Source organism: Rhinoderma darwinii, chromosome 8 (genome assembly GCF_050947455.1).
Source record: "Rhinoderma darwinii isolate aRhiDar2 chromosome 8, aRhiDar2.hap1, whole genome shotgun sequence".
NCBI classification, from domain to species: domain Eukaryota; kingdom Metazoa; phylum Chordata; class Amphibia; order Anura; family Rhinodermatidae; genus Rhinoderma; species Rhinoderma darwinii.
This window is the reverse complement of record NC_134694.1, coordinates 72,134,418-72,158,165: the sequence shown is the minus strand read 5'-3', so window position 1 is coordinate 72,158,165 and position 23,748 is coordinate 72,134,418. Positions and strand designations below refer to the sequence as shown.

Genomic DNA, 23,748 nt, shown 5'->3' with positions numbered 1-23,748 from the left:
GCCATATTCGATAGACTAAATTGACATTATAGAGCTTCATGTTTGCTATAAATTTACATGGTAAGATCCGCAAATCACTGTGTAAAAAAAGACAATTACTCTAGTAATTTGCCCCTTTCCCGACACATGGAAAGCCAGTGCTTCCCGTAATTTGCCATCTCCATGCAACAATCGGTGTCACCATCCCCGGGTGTCAGTTGTATGTTACATCTGACACCATGCTGTAATGGCAGGGACCGAAGTTAACTCGGATACCCGCCATTAACTACTTAAATGCAGCGGTCAAAAGCGATCGCTGCATTTAAGGTGTTTGTAGCACAAAGCCACACCAGCAACAAAATTGTAATGTGCAATGGCAACCGGAGGCCCAATACTGGCCTCCTGGTCTGCATAGTATGTAAGACTTCCAGGCTCCCGCCCGGAAATGGGTTCCGTAGCCGATGGCAAGATGGCACCGGCTCAGGAGCTGAGTCGGCGTCATCAACGGTGGGTGCCAGCTGTATGTTACAGCAGACACCCTCCTGTAATGGCAGAAACCAGAGCTAGCTCCGATCCCTGCCATTAACCCCTTAGATGCAGCGATCGAAAGCGATTGCTGCATCTTAGTGGTTGGTAGCAAATCGGCAGCCGTGCCATGCGATCGCACGGCTGCCGACTGCTGCTATGGCAACAATAGGTCTAACAATGGCCTCCTGCTCTGCCATTACGGAAGCCGATTACGCCCCAACCGGAGGATAAGCCTAATCGGCTTGCTGTCAGTGAGGGACTGACAGATCTAATACATTGTACTACATAGGTAGTGCAATGCATTAGAAAATAAATCAGACAATTGGACCAAGTGTAAAAAAGTTTTTAAAAATATAATAATAGTTTTAAGTAATAAAATAAAACACAATCACCATTTTTCCCTAATCAAGTCCTTTATTATTGAAAAAAATTAATAAACCATACATATTTGGTATCACAACATGGCAACAGAAAAAATACATTCTTTTTACAAAAGTAATTTTATTGTACAATAAGTTGTAAAACATAAAAAAGTTCTATAAATTTGGTATCGTCGGAATCATACTGACCCGCAGAATAAAGTTAACATGTAATTTATAACGCTTGGTGAACGCTGTATAAAAAATAACTATGCCAGAATTGCTAGTATTTGATCACCTTGCCTCACAAAACATAAGATAAAAAGTGATCATATAGTCGCATGTACCCCAAAATGGTACCAATAATAACTACAGCTCATCCCGCAAAAAAAAGCCCTCATACCACAACGTCTATGAAAAAATTTGATTAGTTAAGGCTCCAATAAGTCAGGAAAGAAAGAATATGCAGTTGTGCAGCCCAAGGGGAAACATTTCTTCTGTTTCAAAAGGCGATCTATCAAGGCCCTAAAATTAGGGAACCAGGAAATGGAGGGCCCAAACATATCTGCTGGAAGTGAGGATGCCCGTATTATACCAGGGCAACACTTTCCCAGCAAAATTCCCCAAAACTGCAAAGGTGCAGAGTGTGGACCAAAAGGGAAATATGTAAGGACCATTTATTAGTGAGACACTGGCCTGTGCAGAAAGGATTGCTTCACAGCATAACACACATCTATGGATAATTTTATTCCAAAGTTTTTTCCCCCATTATTATACCACCTGACTATGCCCCTGATGTACTCTGCCCAGCTTACATGTACCCCCACATTATAAAATGAAATACCAGTAAAACTCCAAACAAATCTACTACCAAGCAAAATCCACTCTCCAAAAAGCAAATGGCGCTCCCTCCCTCCTGAGCCCTACAGTGTGCCCAAACAGCTGTTTACTCCCACATATTTGGCATCACCATACCCGGGAGAACCATTTTTTGGAGTGTGTGTCTCCAGTGGCACAAGCTGGGCACGACATATATGCCACTGAAATGGCATATCTAGGGAAAAATTAAAATTTTTACTTTTCACCATCCGCATCATATTAATTTATGGAAAGACCTGTGGGGTGAAAATGCACACTACACCCCTTAATAAATGCCTTGAGGTTTGTAGTTCCAAAATTAGGTCACTTCTCAGGGGTTTCTTTTAGTATTTCACATCAGAGCCTCTGCAATTGTGAACCAATACTTTGTAAATCGCCAAATTAGGCTTCAATTTCGCAGGCAAAATATTAGGGCCACAAGTAGGTTGTTTCTAAAACCAGGAAATACATCATAATAATTAGAGAGCTGTTGTAATGTCGGGGTAGGGAGACAGACAGGTGAGCCCTAATCTACCCGCCACTCAGTCCCTGCCTACTTGCAACAACCCGCCCTAGGCGACGGGGTACAACTGGGCGACGGTCCCTACACTCAATAGGTGCACGACAGACAAACAGACAAGGGTACAAAGAAGCCAGGGAAATGGGGAAGTTGCCCACGGGAACACCGTGAGCAACAAGCGAGGTGAACAAGCCGAGTTAAACCAGGAGATGAGCGAGGTACAAAAACGCAGAGCAGAAGAGTGGTCAGTAAAGCCAAGGTCAATAACAAGCAGAGGGTCAGTAGTTCAAGAAGCTGCAGCAGGGCCAGGAAACCAGCATAGAAGAATCACAAGCAAAGGAGGAACAGGAAAGGCAGGTATAAATAGACAGAGGGCGGGAGCTAGCTCCGTCTGGCCAGGCTGTGATAGGCTCTCCCACTCCTAAGCCTGCCATCCTGAGTGGTGGAAGATGGAGTCAGTCTCACAGACATAGAAGCAGGTGCAGACTGATTACCTATGGGCAATGACACAGAACCTGTTTCTGGCAGATCCTTTACAGCTGTCTTGTTATGGTAGCGCAAGCTGGGCACCCCATATTGGCACATCTATGGAAAAATTCTAATTTTCACCCTACAACATCGAGTGCACACTAATTTCTGGAAAACACCTGCGGTGTTAACATGCTCATTACACCCCTAGGTGAATACCTTGAGGGGTGTAGTTTCCCAAATGGGGTCACTTCTGGGGTGTTTCCACTGTTTTGGTCCCACAGGGGATTTGCAAATGCGACATAGCGCCCTGAAACCAATCCGGCAAAAGCTGCACTCCAAAAGCCAAATGGCGCTCCTTCCCTTCTGAGCCCTACCGTGTGCCCAAACAGCAGTTTATGACCACAAATGGGGTATTGCTATACTCGGGAGAAATTGCTTTACAAATGTTGGGGTGCTTTTTCTTCTTTATTTGTTGAGAAAATGAAAAATTATTGAAGAAAAGGGATTTTCTTTTGTTTTTATTTTCACTGCCAAATTCTAATAAAATCTATGAAACACCTGTGGGGTCAAAATACTTACTACAATCCTAGATTAATTCCTCAAGGGGTGTCGTTTTGTAAATGGAGTCACTTTTGGGTTTTATTTTTCACTGTACTGGTACCTTAGGGGCTTTGCAAAAGCAAAATGGTGCCAAGAAACCAATCCAGCAAAATCTGTACTCCAAAAGCCAAATGGCGCTCCTTCTCTTTTGAGCTCTACCGTGTGCCCAAACAGCAGTTTATGCCCACATATGGGGTATTTCCATACTACAGAGAAGTTGCTTTACTAATGTTAGGGACCATTTTTTTTCTTTATTCCTTGTGGACAATGGGTTGTTTGAGCTAAAACTACATCTTATTGGAAAAAAAAAATAATTTTTCATTTTCACATACAAATTCTAATAAAATCTATGAAACACCTGTGGGGTCAAAATGCTCACTAGACCCTTAGATGAATTCCTTGTGGGTGTAGTTTCCAAAATGGGGTCTTTTTTGGGGTGTTTCCTCTTTGAACCTGACATGGTGCCTAAATTATATTCTAATAAAAATAAGGCCCCAAAATCCTCTATGTGCTCCTTTGCTTCTGAGGCCTGTGTTTCAGTTCATTAGTACACTAGGTCCACATGTGGGATATTTCTAAAAACTGCAGAATCTGGGTAATACATTTTAAGTTGCGTTTCTCTGGTAAAAAAAAACCTTCTGTGTTACAGAAAAAAAATGATTGAATATGAATCTCTGCAAAAAAAAATAATAATTTACATTTCACCTCTATTTTGCTTCAATTCTTGTGAAACGCCTAAAGGGGTAAAAAAAACTTTCTAAATGCTGTTTTGAATACCTTGAGGGAGGCAGTTTTTAAAATGTGGTAACTTATGGGGGTTTGTATTGTATAGGCCCCTCAAAGCCACTTCACAACTGAACTGGTCCCTGTAAAAATAGCCTTTTGAAATTGTCTTGAAAAAGGTGAGAAATTTCTGCTAAAGTTCTAAACCGTGCAACGTCCTAGAAAAATAAAAGGATGTTCAAAAAACGATGCCAATCTAAAGTAAGGTAGACATATGGGAAATGATAATTAGCAACTATTTTGTGTGGTATTACCATGTTTTTTACAAGCAGATACATTTAAATTTAGAAAAATGCTATTTTTCGCAATTGTTCGCTACATTTTGGTGTTTTTCACAATTAAATACTGAATGTATCGACCACATTTTACCACGAACTTAAAGTACAATGTGTCACAGGAAAACAGTCTCAGAATCGCTTGGATAGGTAAGAGCATTCTAAAGTTATTACCACATAAATTGACATTGACATAAATTGACACGTCAGATTTGAAAAATAAGGCTATGTCAGGAAGGTCAAAAGTGGCTGCAGCAGGAAGAGGTTAAACTAGACTTTAGTGCGCCGAATCTGTAACATGTGACTATGATTAAAATTGAATCGCAATATTGAGGAATCGCCACATGTAAACACGTTGCTTGATTTTTTTTTCAAGACCAGTAGTGAAATGTCAAGTGATCGCCAAAGCGTGTAGAGGCACCGCTTTAAATATTTTGGTTTGATGAACACCATTATCACTATTGTAGTGGGTAAATAGTAATCTGAAATTATCTGAAAGGCAACTCAATTACAAGGAACAAGAGAGTTTAATTTTGGTAAGTGTGAGTAAGGCTAGGGTTAATTAGTGACTCTGATTGCGCGACATGAAGATTACAATGTTGCAATGTAACATCGCAAATAACGATTGTGATTGTCGTTGCGTTACCACTTAAAACCACGATATGCTAATGAATTTGCATGCATAGACCTTAATGTAAGTGCGACTGCTACTCATTACAACATGTGAGCGATTATTTTTTTTTGGGTGTCTTTTGGATGTTGTAACGCTTATATCACATGCGACTGATAATCAAATCACACCCTATAATAGTCGTACGACAGCAAGTCGGAGACAAAACGAAAACATTTTTTGGTCATGCGACTTGTATGCAACTTTAATGTATCCGTAGCCTAAAATGACTCACTCATGTAAATTGTTTAGATATTGATCTGATTGGGCTGAATTCTATGTGTGTAAATTGGCCAATAATCTAATGTGTATGGGTGTTCCCGACTGTCCTGCGATGGCAAATGTCAGGAGAAAGAAGGATTGGGCAAGATAGGTTTTAACATGCTCGGTCCTTTGTTCCTGTGGGAGATATACAACTGCCAGAGTGGTCTGCCATTGACTTATCACCCTCTCCTCCTTGGTTCTATATGTAAATGTAACTTTATCAAAGGTAACACCCAAAGTGAAAGAAGTGATTCCATTCCGGTGTACACACATACTGTATACCTCAAGAACGAAGATCAATTTTGTGGCATAAAGTAAGTATAGTAGAAATATTATTCTAAAATCAAGCTTTAGAGCTACTTTAATTAACATGATGGAATGGCCTTCTGAGTATTTTTCTACTGAATAATCCTATTATGCAAATCCAGGTTAAGGCGGCCATCGATGTAACGATAATCCTTAACAATCCAAATTATTTTATGTTTGCTAGTGATAATTGTTTTGTCGGGGGTGTTAAAAGGGATTAATTTCCACCAAGAATGAATTTATCAAAATGTTTATTGGTCATTAGTTGCACGATCTACAATTCCAAAATTTACATTACTTTACATATAAAAATGCTAAATATTACCCACGTTACCATTAAGTTTACATTGTGAAAAATATCTGCTTGTGTATGGCTTAAGAGCATTCTGACTGCAAAATAAAATTTGGAAAGCGATTTAAAACATGGAAGAATCTTTACATCTATAGCCAAGCATAACCACAGGAAAACTGCAGAGTGGTTGTTGTCATGGCCATCAGCACATCATGACTGCCCTTACACAGTTCATCCCCAACAATTTAGTAATGGTTCCCCATCAATCTGATGGGACGTCCAAATTATTTGCAGCTGCAGATGTCGAGGGAATTGGATTTTAACATGCCATATACTTTGTTCTGCCAGTGGATACGCTGTGGTCAGAAGTGTCTGGCAGCTGTTTGTCTTCCTCTCCCCTATTAGATAAACATACAAGTTCAGCCATGTTTTTGGGGAGGTCGGGAAAGACAACTGTGAACTAGAAGCAATCCATCGTATGTGAATAGTCATCTTTAGATTTGGATTACAGTTTGCAAATCTGAGTTGATTGTTGTGATTGTTATTATTGCCAACAATTGGACAGTGTTTGCACACAGTTTTCAAGAGGATGTGAATGATTCCTTTATAACAGTCAGAGATCACAGTCTGACATTAGGAGAACAGGCATTCCTATGCCGATGACTGTAAAAGGCTCCTGCAAACACGCACATGGTAATGTGAAAATCCACCCTGTAGTTGGTCAGACATAATAATTACTGTTAACAAATAACTTGTTTATGATCGTTAATGATAAAAATCTCTCGGTCGTTGGGGTAAATACTATGATCAGGCCGTTTATTTACTTTATCATGTCCGAGAAAAGTCCATGTGGAGCAATACAAGACCACGATATTTCCCACAATACAAATCATTTTCCATGGTAAAAAAAACAACAACATTCATATTGTTGAAAATCTTTCTCAAACTTACTTCTTTCCTAACCAGCATTCTGATTGTATGGAGTTAAAATCTTTACATCTATGGTGTGAGGCTGAAAGCAAATGTCTATGACATCACCAGGGATTAACTAAGTTTGGATTCTCAGTGCAGCCCTTGTTAAAGAGGCTCTGTCACCACATTATAAGTGCCCTATCTCCTACATAAAGAGATGGGCGCTATGATGTAGGTGACAGCAGTGCTTTTTATTTTAAAAAACGATCTATTTTCACCACGTTATTAGCGATTTTAGCTTTTTGCTAATGAGTTTCTCAATGGACAACTGGGCGTGTTTTACTATTGACCAAGTGGGCATTGTACAGAGGAGTGTATGACGCTGACCAATCAGCGTCATACACTTCTCTCCATTCATTTAGTCAGCGCATAGGGATCCTTTTAGATCAGTATGTGCTGTCTTATACGAACACATTAACGATACTGAAGTGTTTAGACACTTTCTGCACTTCATTAATGTTTCTGTGATAGTTACAGCAGAGCAAGCGTAATCTCGTTGTAACCTGTCATCTACAGCGTAATCTTGCGGGATTACGCTTGCTCTGCTGTAACTACCACAGAAACATTAACGAAGTGCAGAGATTGTGAATAGACATCCCGTGGAATGTCTATTTACTGTCTAAACACTTCAGTATCGTTAATGTATTAGTATAAGCCAACACATACTGATCTAAAAGGATCCCTATGCGCTGACTAAATGAATGAAGAGGAGTGTATGACGCTGATTGGTCAGCGTCATACACTCCTCTGTACAATGCCCACTTGGTCAATAGTAAAACACGCCCAGTTGTCCATTGAGAAACTCATTAGCATAAAGCTAAAATCGCTAATAACGTGGTGAAAATAGCTTTTTTTAATAAAAAGCACTGCTGTCACCTACATTATAGCGCCCATCTCCTTATGTAGGAGATAGGGCACTTATAATGTAGTGACAGAGCCTCTTTACAGCAGTTGCAATTTCCTAGTGGACAAATGTCCCCGCTGAACCAGTGACAAATTCTAGCTATGTTTTGACCTTGCTCCCAGTCTTTATCTTAATTTCACACTTAGTTCTTACTTCCTAGCTGATAGATTATATTATCTGTTCCCTGGCGCTCTTGCTGTTCACTTCTTCTCTCCTGCATTGGCCACATGTTCTCAAATAAGGTCTTATTACACTGCCCGACGAGGGCCGTGTGAACGAGCGCCGTTCAACAAGATATCTCATTGATCGACGCTCGTTTGCTTATTTCATAAGGAGCAATTATCAGTAATGTATGGGGACAAGCACTCGTTACTAAAATCGCTCGCCCCCATACATTTCTATCATGTCGGCAGCACATCTCCCTGTTTACACAGGGAGATCCGCTGCCGACAACGATAATATTTTACTTTTTTAAAACTATACGATCAGCCGATGAACGAGAGTTTGCTCGTTCATCGGCTGATCGTTGCCCTGTTTACACAGGGAAATTATCAGCAACAAGCGTTTTATGAGCGCTCGTTTGCCAGGTAATTGACCGGTGTGAAAGGGCCCTTAAACCACAGTTCATCTCATCTAAACTCATCTGTAAAATTGTGGTAGATTAGAGAATGCACCAGTATTTTCTGGCAACAGCATGTCACCGTGGCCTGTTTGTGTCGAATAAGTAGTCACTATTCATGCAAATCTGTTGGCTGCAACATGGAGGTCCATTCCTCCTTCTGGAGGACCCTGGTGAAAACCAGCCTAAAAAAAAACACAAAATCTTCCTACTTCTAGTAACATTAAGAGTCTACATCTGTGAACATAACTAGCAACACTTGTACTAGCCACATTTTTCAGGAGGTTTAGGAGGTTTAAAAGCATTCCGTACACATAAACTAAATGTGAGCCACAGCTATAGATGAAGTGAGATCGAAATATCCGTAGTGTGTGTAGAACTGGAACCAATCAGTGCTGTCAGCAAAATATTCTGGAGGTGCTGTATCCCAACTGAACACACTGCTCCACATTTATAATTCAGTTTAAGCCTGATTTCGGCAGAAATTGCACAGGTTAAAAAACTGCATCTAAAATTGCACCAAATTTGTGAATTTATCTTCTCGCTCTAAAAAAATGAAAAAATGGCATAGAAGTTGTAGTGGTCAAGCTGTAAATGTGCTTTTAGTTTTATATATCAAAAGCAAAGGTGGCGCATGAGCAGACATAGATTTGAACTATAACTTACACCAATTTCTGGCATAAGTGACAGTAAATCTGTGGGTCAGTAGGAAGCCCTCGCCCCTTCCACTAAACCCTGATGTAAAAAGTTACAAAAATGGCGCCTGCAATAATTGCACATTTTCTACGCCATAAAAGTGGTGTAAAGGCTTTGATAAATTCCCCCCATATTTCCTTTTATGGTCAATGGGATAACAGAAGGGGTAGAGGTTTTATTCTGTGGCGTGTTATTCCATTACCACAAAAAAAGATTGTCTCGGCCATCTATAAATAACCCTTTATTATTAGCTAAAATGGGTAGCTGTGTCAGTATTGTAACGTCCGTGGTCGCTGACCACAAACTCCTTCCATCCGGTCGATGCCCTACTCTCCAGAGATGTCTGCACATGCGGTCGTCCTTTTCCACAGTGACCACTAGGGTGCGCTAGTGAGCTCAGTCCAGCCTTAAGGAGCCAGAGCGCACGCATGTGTGAGTTAAGTGCCAAATTAGCCCATGAGCACCCTGGACTATAAGAAGGGCCCAGCCCCTTCCTGGCTTGCCTGAGCTTTGTTGTCGTTACCTTAGTTTGTCTCTGCAAATGGTCTCCTAGTGTCTTCTAGTTCCCTAGTGTTTCCCGTTCCTGCTACCTGTATCCCGTGCTATCTGGTCAAGTGCCGTATCGAGTTGGAGTTGTGCTGTGCCATATACCATGCCTGTCCTGTTACACCACACCTGGTGTCCGCCTGCTGCCAAAGTCCCTTCCGATCCTGCCTTGCTACTGTCCGAAGCTACTTCAGGTACACCTATATGAACTATAGACTTTGACCTGCGTCCTGTTGGCCAGCTGCCATACCGTTAAGGCGGTACGGTCCAGTGGGCCCACGTACCCAACGTGACAAGTATATAGTTCTCAGGCTGGTGAACTTGGCACAAAAGCTGCAATCCTGCAATCTTATGATGAGGAAGATTCCCAGCAGTGGACTCCCCGTTATTGATGTGGGAGACAACCCCTCTAGATACATTATTACTGTTATTTGTTTAGAATTATGTTTTGTAAAATGTACAATTGGAATTAAAAGGCTAAGAATGCAGTGGTTTATTCTGTATCTGAAAGCCTGTGGACTCTGTAATATGTCTGAAGGTTAAAAAGAAAGAAGACTAGGAATATGATTTATGACTCCTAAGATATTTATGATAGTAAAGGGAGAGAAAAAAAACCTCCATGACTGTTTACCTTTAAAGTAAAGAGAATCAAAATTCTGACACATTTCCAATTGCAAATTCAACTTCTTTAATGCGTACTACAAGGAACAGTAGCGTACAAGATTGTGACAAGAGGGCAGTAGGAAAGTGTCTAAATGTGTAGAAGAAAAATACTTTATATACAAGGTAGAGATAAAAATGATTACAAATTCTTACTAGTACTTCTACTCTGCTAATAGATAACATGCTCTTCATGGCAACATGCACCCTTTCTAACTACTGATCCTATTGGCAAATGACAGATGAGAAAATGTATCAAAAGTGTTGAAGGAATTATGAATTTGTCAGCAAAAATGGTGCAAATCACACCAGATTTATCAAGATGGCATGATACATTTGGTGCAATTCACTTGGTTTGTTAGACAATTTTCTCTTCTTCACTATCTGATGGTAGACATACATAAACAATATTTTGTAAACTTGGCATATTTAACAGCTTCTCTTACCCACGCCCCTTAGTTTTTACACTTTTGAGGTAAAAAGTGTCTAAATCACATAATAAATACGTACATACATGCCATGTAATCCACTTTTTTTGGCATAATTTGCAACATTATTCCGGCAGATTTGCTAAGACAATCAACAATATTCCTACTAAATATTCAATTATGGGTAAAAAAATTTACAATTATATTATTATCCCAGACAACGCTCAAGTGTATTCCTAAAAATTAAGAGTGCACAGTCAGAATTTTAAAGGACAACATAAGAATCACATGCAGTTTTTGTAAGGCAGCTTAATACTTTACCTATTGCTATTACCCTACCATAAATTGAACTGCTTTTAGGGTGGGGACTTTAGAAGGGACAGCTGGGAAAAGGAAGCACCATAACCTACAGCAAGGTGGAGTTCGCTGCATGCTTCTTTTTTCATTGCAATGCTAATGGACTTTCAAAGGAGGTGGTTGCAAACTCTACATCAGAAGAGACAACTTGTTGAGCTTGGAACTATACCACCAGAAGTAACTGAAAGATATTTGGGATAAGCAATAGAAAATAAGGAAAAGAAAACAATGAAAGAAAACCTGTGAGCTTGGAATAATCATGTCCTAAGGTTTACAACCAGCAAACATAACAACAATGTATGTAAGTTACTTTGTGGACCAAGAGAACAGCATGTATCCTGAATGTAGAAAGAACATAAATGGCAGTTTACCAGCGCAGAATTTTTCAGCAAGCCCTCACTACTCAAATTATATGGGGTACCATAATGTACATGGCATGAACAATCATGGACATCCTTCAAGCTTGTGGGAAAACAATTATGGAATGGCAGTAGAAGAATACAATTACTATGGGTCTGGAATCTCTGGAACCAGTTCTCCTATAATATCTGGATTGTCTAATGGACAGACAACTTATGACTCCTATAACTATAGAGACGTGAACCACTCTGGATCTGGGGAAATGCCTCTTGATACAGTGAATATTCAGCCATCACCCAATAACCAAAGACACCAACCTTGTGACTGGGCAAAGAAAACAATGCACACAAATCCCATCGGTAAGATACGCATATATGACTTTCTCACAGATCACAATTTAAGTTAATACAATGTGTTAAGCAATTAGCAATCTTTACTTTGAAACATTGAGTAATTTGTCATAGCAGAGAACATAGTGCAGAGAGATTCTACAATGTGTAACAACAAGTAAAAAGCAAGTATTGAACCTGGACTTACTGGTCTTAATTCTACCAAAAAGAGCAAGGCGGAATTTGTAATGTATGTATATAATATATACAATGCATTATTGAATTAGATGTAAAAAAGCAAAAAAATAAATAAATGTGAAAGTTGTTTTGTGGCGTAATTATCTTGGAATTAGGTCAGATTTTGGGCTGAAAATCAAACCTTGAATGGGGTCTTTATATATCCTATTTAGTAGACTAAAATCGGAGTGGATTTTTTAATATAATACAGAAATTAAAATCCATTAAATGAATGCAGATTTCTTTCCTATTGTATTGCAATCCATGGCAACAACTGCATATAAATAAGCATTTTAATATTTGCGGGTTTACTGTAGATTTTTTCTGGGTTCTGCTGTAGAAAATACTCTGCAGCGCATGAACCCACTTTAAACCAGTAACTACTATATAGATATTGGAGTAGAATATATTTAAACATTGATGCAATTGACAAAAGTAAAAACTTCCTAGCCGGGCAAGACCCCGTGCGTTAGGAAAGCAGGAAAACAACCCCAATAGGTGCTACAAAATTGCGTTGATGATCATGGCACTTTTAGTCTTTTGGTCTATGATTTGGAGAAGACACGCACTGCAGAAACTACCATCCATGTAGTACAAAATGATATACAATAAACAAAGCAAAACACAAGCTAATGTATAGCAATGCTGTGTACATGAAATTTCCTTCTAAAGAAATGTACAATAGTCCTAGTAATTTTACCTCAGTCACTTGTAAATTTTTTACAAGAAAAAAGCGATAATATAACACACTACTAATCATAAACGTAATATTTTATGTTCACTATAGACTTAGATAAACAGAAACCATTGAGGTAATTTTATAGTTGTAAAGCTTGGACTATCTTTAGACTGTCCACTAGGTGTCTGGCCATACCTATGTTTATGTCAGTCAGTCAAACACTTGCTCAGTCAACTTCCCCATAAATGTAAATGTTCTGCTCCGCCAAGTGTGCACGTTATTTCAATAGGAGGAGGGAGCTAGGTGGCTACCAAGTGCTTTGTGCTGCTTATCTCTTGTAGATATAAAGGACTGGAATATTTAAAGGTATTGTATGAAATTTGAAAAACATGGCTGCCTTCTTCTAGGGTCAGTGCTACACTTGTTTATAAGCTGTGTCTGGTATTTCAGCTCAGTGTTATTCATTTAGATGAGGTTAGGCTGCCATACTACACATAGCCCGTGAACATGAATGCTGCTATTTCTGGAAGAAGGCAGTCATGTTTTCAAATTTCATACAACCCCTTTAAAATCCAAACCTGTCCAACCTTTATTATGTTAAGCTGACCATACACATAAGATAATTGTCAGCCAAACTGTTGCCAAAAATGTGATCAGCCAGGTTGGATTTTTTCGTCGTTGGCTGGCTGAAAATACAATTGTATGTATTTTTTTTTAAATTGCTTTCTGGTCTGCCAATTCAGTTGACCGATCCCACGGACCATTGATTGGCCGCTTTCTGGCGATCAAAATCCTATGTGTATGGCCAGCTTTATATTTCCAGCAGATCATCTGCTGACACATTTCTAATGTATACGGCCAGCTTACTCAGTATGGCCAACTTTGATTTGTTTCACTTCCTCAGATCAATTTATAGTATTTACTCTTCTTCTGATCGGACAAAATATTGTTCTATATATGGCAGCCTTAGAATGACAGGTTCTTTGCAATGAAACTGGTCAAACAAGATGTGAGACCACAGCCAATATAGAACAACCGGAAGAGCCTGTGTGGGCTCAATCCTGCCAGATAAGACTGGGTTCACATACAGCGTAAATAATATACTGTTGAACCAGCCTGATAATCCGCCTAAAACCCCATTCACTCACAGTGTACTGTACTTTGTTGCAGAATTTCTGTGTGGCTTCCATAACCAAAATGCTGCAACAAATATACGGTATGTAAACCTGGCCTTAGTTTTTTTTAACTTTAATTATTGGAGTTAATAACCAATCTGTTCAATCTTTATTTTCCTAAGCAATTTGAACCGTAAAGGTGCTAATGGTGCGTATGGGGTGCTCCCCACTCTCCATGATGGCAGATGGCAGGGGGAATTCTCTCTACAATGAAATAAGCACGCATGCTCGGCCCAGAGTGCATGTATAAGTGGAATTAGGGAGAAATAACTGTCGGCCAAACAAGTATTCAGACAATAGTTATCCAATATACTGTATATGGCCACCTTAAATCTTATGTGTATGGCCAGGATCTAACTATGTAATATGACACAACACTTATACTACAACTGCCAGGTTTTTGTAATGACAGGGTTAGCATTTCTTTCATAAGGAGTGCAGAGGTTGCGGTTGCAATCGGCTCCGGTGCCTGAAAGGTTCCAAAGACCACTTTGTCAAATAAGAAGACACCAGTAAATGGCACTTGGTAGATGGGAGGCCCTGAGTCTTCCAAATTTAGGCTAGGTGCATAGCATGTTCAGTGATCACGTTTGGTAGGATCTATTCAAATGGTTCTACCAAACAAATGCCTCCGACATATGCAACGGTATGCCTGTATAGTTGCATATGTCTTCTTCTGATCCTTAAAAAAAAGTATATACCAGCTTGTATATGTTTTGTTTTTTTTCTTGTATAGTTATATTGAAAAGCATAGCTTTAAAGTCTAAAGGAACATGGATAGTAGCAACTAACATGATTAATCTAAGGCCGGGTTCCCACTTACCTTAAACGCTGCGGATTTTCCGCAATGGAATTCTGTGCGGAAATTCTGTAGCGTTTACAGTAGCAGCAAAGTGGGTGAGATTTAGTAAATCTTATGCCCACACTGTGGAAAAAAACCGCAGCGTGAACGTTAATATTTTGACCTGTGGTGCGGAAATTTTACTACTGCGTTTTCATTGATTCTCTTATGCGGGTTTTCCCCATTGAATTCCACGGGGATGCAAAACCCGCAGCAGAAAGCCATGTGTTGTGACTTTTGCAGAGTATTCGCAGCGTTTACGGCGAAAAAATCGCAACGCCGCGGAAAAGAAACAAACATAGTTACCCAGAACGCCATCCTTATTCGTGCAGTCCAGCATCCCATGTACCTGCTGTAGCTAATCACAGACTGCAGCGTCACATGGCCTGCAACGTCATCTAGGGAGGCCAGAGTGGACGTCAGTGGAGGGAGGGGGTAAGTATGTGCGCTTAATTACGCAGCGGAATTTCCGTCTGAATTTTTTGCGGAATGTACTGCGGGTTTCAGGTCAGATAGGCAGCGTATCCGTCCCATGGGAACCCGGCCTTATAGTCCTTAATCTTGATTTAGGAATCTGCTTCCCCACATATAGACTGTAGTGTACACTAAACCACCTCCATAGACTGCATTGTTGCCTATTATTAGATGCAGCACAGTCTAGTGAAGAGTAGGTGTAGGCAGAAAAATATATCATCATTCACGCTCCAATCTACAATGCCAGGAGGCAGAGGGGCATTGGTTCAGCGAGATCTTATGCTTTATGAGATAGGTATGCACTATTTTTTTTTCATATGGAATATAATTTTGCATATTAAATGCAAACACAAAGCCAAACTCCAGTCAAGGGTAAACTTTCTTATGGTCGCCCATTTATGCTGTCCAATTATTGTTACTATTCTCTCATTTCTGAGCAATTATAATGATAATTATCCAGTTTAAATGAAGATCTGCGATTAGTTTATTGTTGATGTACGCTGCCATGCGAAAGTATTCCTCACTTGGTGTTTTTTCCGTTTTGTTGCATTACAACCTGAAATTAAAATGGATTTTAAATTTTATTTTATGTAATGAACCTGACAAAAAATTAAAAATTGTATTTTATGTAATGGACCTGACAAAATAGTCCAAATTTATTACAATGGGATATAAAAAAAATTTGTTTAAAAAAAAAAACTAAAAACTAAAAAGAAGTGGATGCATATGTATTCTGCCTCCTTGCTATTAAACCCCCAAATAAGATCCGATCAAACCACATAAGTACAGAAGTCACATAATTGGTTGAATAAGGTCTCCATGTATGCAATCAAACTGTCACACGATCCGTCACATGATGTAACTAGAAATACACCTGTTCTGAATGGCACCTGAGTCTGCAAGTCTAAGGCCTCATGCACACAACCGTAGTTTTCATCTGTAATTACGGATCAGTTAATTATGGATGAAATTGCGGACCCATTCATTTCTACAGGCCTCAGACCCCTTTCCGTATATTTACGGATATGTGTCTGGGCCGTAGAAATGATCTGCAAAATATAGAATATGTCCTATACTTGTACGCAATTGCGGAATGGATTCGTCCATAGAATTATGGATGCCTACGTGCATCCGTATTTGCAGATCCGTATTTGCAGACAGTAAAAACCCTTTTAGTCTTGTGCATGGGGCCTAAGCAAGAAAACCTGAAGGAGCTCTCCAAACTCGTGAGAAACCAAGTTGTGGAGAAGCAAAGATCAGAATTGGGTTATGGAGCACCAATAAATCCAGAATAACTAAATGGAAAGAATATGGCACAACTACAAATCAGACAAAAGAAGGCCGTCCACCCAAACTCACAGACCGGGCAAGGAGGGTATTAATCATAGATTAAAGAGACACCAACGATAAAACTGAAGGAGCTCCAGAGATCCACAGCGGAGATGGAACTATCTGTCCATAGGACCTCTATAAGCCGTACACTCCACAGAGTGGGGCTTTATGGAAGAGTGGTAATAAACAAAGCCATTGCTTTTTTATTTTTTATTTTTTTTAAAAACATAAGAAAATGTTTGGAGTTTGCCAAATAGCATGTGGCAAACACCGCAAAGACATGGTAGAAGGTTCTCTGGTCAGATGAGACTAAAATGTTACTTTTTGACCATCATGGGAAAATGTCCTCAAATACATGCACGTTTGGCTGAGCAGGCATGTTTATTTTTGGGGGAAAAAGGAGAATAAACAACTGGCAGACCTCTCTGGCAGTGGCTTATCTCTCTGTGGGAACAAAGGATTGGTCATGTTGAAATCCAACATTCCCAATCCTTCTCTCTCCGGACATCTGCCATGGGGGGGAGATTATACACATTAAATCCTCGTTGCACAACTTTGTTAAAAAGCCTTCCAATTCAAAAGAGCCCCTATTAACAGTATGAAGACAACTACTGATGGCACTCTGGTCACCCCTCCTCCACAAGCTCATTTTAGAGGAAAGTTGTTTATTGTGATCTCCCTGGCAGTGTGAAGTTGAAAATAATCTGAAGATAACTCTCCTCTAATAATGCAATTATAAATTTACAGAAAATTATGTGATCATAGGTGAGACTGTAAAATGAAGTATTGCAAATAACACTAGTAAGAGGCAAAAAAAAATCAAAAAGTGAAACATTTATAATAGTTGTAATTGATATTTAGACAATTCCCAAATTTGTACTGGTAGATGATGAACCTTAATTTTAACCCCTTCACGCACCATGACATAAGTGCATGTCACTGTGCAGGGGGAGAAGTATGGAGCGCGCTCACAAGCTGAGTGCGCTCCATACGCTGCGTTTTACAGCTGACACCCGGCACTAATGATCAGGAACAAAGATCGCACTGTTCCTGGCCTTTTAACCCCACAAATTCTGTGGTCAATCGTAACCGCAGCATCTGGGGTGTTAAAGAGAGGGGGGGCCCCCTCCGACAGCTCATCGGTGCCCCCACAATGCGATCGCGGGGTGCCAATTGTTGTCATAGCAGCCCAGGAGCCTAATGAAGGCCCTCAGGACTGCCATCACTCAGCCCTTGTTAAAGAGGCTCTGTCACCAGATTTTGCAACCCCTATCTGCTATTGCAGCAGATAGGCGCTGCAATGTAGATTACAGTAACGTTTTTATTTTAAAAAAACGAGCATTTTTGGCCAAGTTATGACCATTTTTGTATTTCTGCAAATGAGGCTTGCAAAAGTCCAAGTGGGCGTGTTTAAAGTAAAAGTCCAACTGGGCGTGTATTATGTGCGTACATCGGGGCGTTTTTACTACTTTTACTAGCTGGACGTTCTGACGAGAAGTATCATCCACTTCTCTTCAGAACGCCCAGCTTCTGGCAGTGCAGACACACAGCGTGTTCTCGAGAGATCACGCTGTGACGTCACTCACTTCCTGCCCCAGGTCCTGCATCGTGTCGGACGAGCGAGGACACATCGGCACCCGAGGCTACAGTTGATTCTGCAGCAGCATTTAAAAAAAACTATATAAATTTGGTATCGCCATAATCGTATTGACCAGTAGAAAAAAGTAAATTTGTTGTTTTTACCGCACGGTGAAAGATGTAAAAACGAAACCCATGTTCCCAATTCCACCCCACATACAATTTTTTTTCAGTTTCCCAGTACATTATATGGTACTATAAATGGTGCCAATAGAAACTACAACTCCTCCCGCAAAAACAAGCCTTCACAACACTCGATTGACGGAAAAATAAAAAAGTTACGGCTCATACCGTGTTTCCCCGATAGTAAGACACCCCCGATTGTAAGACGTATCGGGGGTTTCAGGGGGGTCGGCTAATATAAGCCGTACCCCGAAAGTAAGACATATGTCTTACTTTCGGGGAAACACGGGGGTATTGCCGCCTCCTGCCCACTTCCGCGCCGCCCCCCTCCCCATACGTCACCCCCAGCACTTGTCAATGCCGCCTCCTCCTTAAAACCCGAGCCATAGACTTTTTACGGCTCGGGTTTTAACTTGCTGCCCGCGCGATCGGGCAGCTGAATGTCGGGTCTCCGGCTGTCAGTGACTGCCGGGGACCCTGAGGAGAGGATAGGAGCAGCTTTAGCTGCTTCTGTCTTCTCCGATGTGTTTTTACACAGCGTTCAATGAACGCTGTGTATAGGAATAGAGACAGCAGCAGCGGCGCTGTCTCTATTCCTCCCGGTGATCATGTGACAGGTCACATGATCGCCGGGTCCCGTTAGTGACTGACTGCTGCTGGGTCTAACAAGACCCAGCACAGCCCTATTAGTGACAATCGTCACTATGAGAGGGCTGATTTCCCCTGTAACTGGGGCTGCTGTGCAGCTCCAGTTACAGGGGAAAAGATGGTGTAAAAGAAAGAAAAAAATATATATAAAGTTCCCCAAAGGTCTTTTTTGACCTTTGAGGGACAGACCATAGTAATAAAAAAATAATAAATAATAAAGTAAAGTGCAAAAAATTCGAAAATTTTTTTCTAATATAAGACATACACCGAAAGTAAGACATAGTGGGGCTTTTGGGGATAAAAAGAAAGTAAGACACTGTCTTACTTTCGGGGAAACACGGTAGAAGGCGGGGAGTGTAAAATGAAAAAAAAAAAGGCTTGGGCTGTAAGGGGTTAAATTAAGAGAAATGAATGAACAATCGTAATATATAGGTATTAATGATGTCAGCACAAGTTATATATATAGAATATACTAGGCAAGCGTTTACATTACCATTCCATAATATCATTCTATGACCAGGACTGATGCCATTAGGTTGGAAAAGGGGAAGTTCCCCTACCTCCCATCATCATAGGTTTTTACTTAAAGAGAACCTTTCACCTGCCCATGTAATAGGCAGGGCCTCACAAACACATCAGTGCCGATATATTTGGTGCCCGATATGTAAATAAGCCCCTGAAATTTCAATGGGGCGTTTCTATCTAACTAAATGGCAAGGGGGCATGAGCTCTTTACTTTGACACTGTCCAATGAGCTACGGACAGTGTCAGGGCGGCTTGCGCTGTGTTCCCTCTCGTGAGAACACACAGACTGGTGGTTCTGCAGAGAGCGCTCTCTCAGTCTGTGTGTGCTTTCGTGGGAGGGAACACATCGCAAGCCGCCCTGACAATGTCCGTAGCTGATTGGACAGTGTCAGAGCGAAGAGATCACGCCCTCTTGCCATTTAGTTAGATAGAAACGCCCCATTGACACTTCAGGGGGTTATTTACATATCGGCTGCCAAATATAAGGGCACCGATATGTAAATAACGGAGGAAGATAGGAGAAAAATTTAAAGTGAGACAGGGTTTGTGAAGCCCTGCCTATTACGTGTTGCACATGTTTGGGCAGGTGAAAGGTTCTCTTTAAAAGTTGTTTTTGCTGAACTCTTGTGAATCTGTCAAATGTAACACTTGTTGCTACAATTTGCTGAATTTTAGCAGTAATGACCTCATAAATAAGGTCCACACATTTGTATAAGGTTTAACAGCACCGGTACTTTTACTACAACAATGAAACTTATGTTTAGCAACTGTAACCTTAAATAGCTGTAAAATACAAGTGACCCTAGTCACATAAGAAAAAGATTTATTATATGTATTATATGATGCACACGCTAGGCTCTATTCGCACTACCTTTCTGGTCTACATTAAAGTATATGGCTTTTAAAGTGAAAAAAAAAAACAGCATACCATAGCCTGCAACATTCTCATAGGTTTCTATGGGCCAAGAGTGCCCCTTTGGCATTCATTTGATGGGTTTGTCAGAGTATTTATTTTTTAACTCCTTCTCACCCTGGGACCTAATAGTATGTCACGGTTTCTGGATTGTTCCCGCAAACTATTATGTCGCAGTGATGGGACAGGAGCTCTGATCCCAGCTGATTAACCCCTAAGATGCTAATTAACCCCTATTGCGACTGCGGCACCTTAAGGAGTTTGATAGGGGGCTCCCTTTGTCAGCCCGATCGCAATGAGATCGGGGTAACTATGGCAGTTGGGGGCCTAACAAAGGTCAGAAGCATGGCCTAATAGATTAACACTGGCTGGCAATAATGCTTTGAAATACGTTTTCCAAAGTATTTTACAAGAACTTGTTGCTTTAAGTACCCTAGTGAGACTAATAAAACAAAGTTAAATTAAGTATAATAAAAACAATTAAAATAAAATTATTTTTAATCTAAATAATGGTTTATTTAGTAAAAATAGTACACTAGAAAAAATACACATAGGATATAGCCATAATTATAACGACCCGTAAAATAAATATAACATATTTGTACTACACAGTGGATGGTGTGAATAAAAACAATACTACAAAAATCTATAGTGGATTTACAATTTTTTTTCCCCATTGCCACCCAAATTTTTTTTTAAACAATATTAAATCAATAAATTATATGTACCCCAAAATGGAGCCAATAAAATCTAATGCCGTGTAGTAAACAGCGTAAAAAAGTTTTTATTCCGTTCCCCCGACAAAAGTTTATCAATAAATGATATGTACCTCAAAATGGTGCCATTGGAAAATACAACTCATGTCACATAAAACAAGCCCTCAAATGGCTACATCGATGGAAAATAGAAAAAATGATGGCTTTTGGAATGCAGCAATGATAAAGTAAAAAAAAAATCCTGCGTGATGAAAGCCCAAAATAGGTCCTTAAGGGGTTAAAGTATACTGGGAGATCGCTATATATGCAATTGCTTAATAAATAAGTGTTAGTGAATCTACCTTTTGAAAAAATGACATAAACTGGTGTAATAATTAAAAATGTGTGTTGCTTGGGGGGCATGGCTAGGAGCGCATGAAGCCGGACGTGTAATCCACGTGCTCCTGCCTGAACGGCGATAACAGCGGCACTAAGTGGATCATTAGCCTTGAGAACCTACACATAACCCTCGATGTACTTGTGCTCCGTCACAGCATGGTAAGAGGAAGGAAAAAGAAAAGTCCCCTGAAATTAAAAATGTGTGTTGCTTAAATTGTTAGATAGGTTAATAAACAAATTCCATAATGTGTAATATAGAATTAATTTCATTTTCATTTCTCTGTATTGCACAGGAAAGACAAGAACAAAAGAGAAATACAGAGTGGTCTACACTGATTATCAGAGATTACAACTTGAGAAGGAATTTCTCTCCAATAGATACATCACCATTCGAAGAAAGTCAGAAATTGCAATGAATTTGGGTTTATCTGACAGACAGGTATACTGCTCATTAATTGTCATGCTATATTCATTCACACACAACTGATGAATCTATGCATGGTAAGGATAACGTTATGCACACACGTTGAATGAATCCATAATACGCAGCCTACTATGGGCCTATAACGTACCTACGTGCGTCTCTGATTTTAAATGGAGGCGCAAAGATCCCCCCCCCCATTGATTCTTCCGTAATTTGCAAGAAAAAAATGGTACAATTCTCCATTCTATACCATATAATAGCAGCACTAGTAGTGCTTATTGATCAATAACACAGACCTGCCATATATGTTCCGTGCATGCGGCTTTGCAGTATTATCATACAGGTTAAACACTAAATCATAGGCAATACATATCTCACATGCAATTAATACTCTTGTATATGCCAAGGCAAGTATATGACAGGCCACACTATAATATTCAATGAACCAATACTAAGAAAGTAAGAGTTTATTGAATATACATTAAAAATAACAGTTTAAAAAGAGTTCCACAAAAACAAGAAAGGACGTCACATTATGGTATATGTAAGTTTATAGTACAGGCATAACAAGGATAATGCGGTCATCCAAAGTGAACAGAATGGTAAGGCATAGTAGTAAAATATATCAATATCACAATAAAATGCCGTAATGCATGAGGTCTAATACAAACATTTCAGAAAGGTCATAAACCCTTGATAATATACATACCCATTGTTATGGAATTGCTAGGAGAGATTCCCCAAAGGCTTCTGGAAACTGCTCGGAGAGAGCGTGCATATAAATCCGCCATAACTTTGATCAACAGTCCAAGGCTACTCTATGGTATTCGCCAGAGCCCACCGCAAGCCGGGATGCTTTTTGCTGCATAGAACCCAGGTTATTTTAGAAGCGTTCAATGTTGGATAAGAGATGCAATGCAGGCAAACCTAAACAGGATAACCAGACGGCCAGATGTTAAACAGAAAGTTCAAAATCAATAAGCAAGTGGATACCAGGTAAAGCATTGCTCAGAGCCAGCCGGGGGCAGATAATCCAAATCAGCACACAAGGTGTTAACGAGAGACAAGCCAAGGTCAGTATTCCAAAAAGAAGTCCAAAAGTCAGAGGTATGGGGTTTAGTCAGAAGCTTGATCAAGACACCTGAAGGTAAGGAAAAATAACAAGCAAAGACTGAGTGAGAAGGAAAGTCTGCTAGGCAGAAAGATAGAGAAAAGAGATAGACTCAAGGAAAAAACAGAATCGCCCAGAAGCCAGTACAGTAATCATGGAAATCATTAAAGGAATAGGCGTTTCCTAACACCCATGTAGTCTTATACCAACCAAAGAGACATATTAAAGAAAACCCTACTAAAACACCATTTCAATAATTTAATTGTTTGCAGTCTGTAAAATATAATTTAAAATGTTTTAATGTTTTATTGTTTTAATTACTCCAGGTAAAAATTTGGTTTCAGAACCGACGAGCCAAGGAAAGAAAACTAATCAAGAAAATAGGACAGCTTGATGGCAATATGTGCTCTGTACAAAGTGACTCTGGATCTGCCAGTCCAGCAGATATGACTGCTATATTACATCAACAGTCACATGCAATGGCTAGATTACAGTCAGTGGACAACATACCGCAGGTTGCAGTTTCACAGCGAATAGTTACTTAAACCTAATAAAGAAAATAATTATTTGTTGTACAAAAGCAGGCGTGCAAACAACAAGCCAAGCACCTTACCAGCATTGACTAACATGGACGCAACCCTAATTCAGAATACATTGGAAATTAGCTGCATCCTTACCATGTCTCCAAATGGACCCAAAGAGTGAGACAACTTTATTGGACTAAAAGCATTTCTTGTGAGATCAGCATGATACAATGC

The 23,748-nt window shown here is 39.9% G+C and overlaps 1 protein-coding gene across 1 annotated transcript; it reads left to right on the top strand.

The window, feature by feature from the left end:
* Nucleotides 1-11,382: 11,382 nt before the first annotated feature.
* Nucleotides 11,383-23,535, top strand: LOC142659986 (homeobox protein CDX-4-like). The gene is made up of 3 exons (XM_075836634.1): nucleotides 11,383-11,806; nucleotides 21,749-21,894; nucleotides 23,317-23,535. The coding sequence occupies exons 1-3, from the start codon at nucleotides 11,383-11,385 to the stop codon at nucleotides 23,533-23,535; spliced, it is 789 nt and encodes a 262-aa protein (XP_075692749.1).
* The last annotated feature ends 213 nt before the right edge of the window (nucleotides 23,536-23,748 follow it).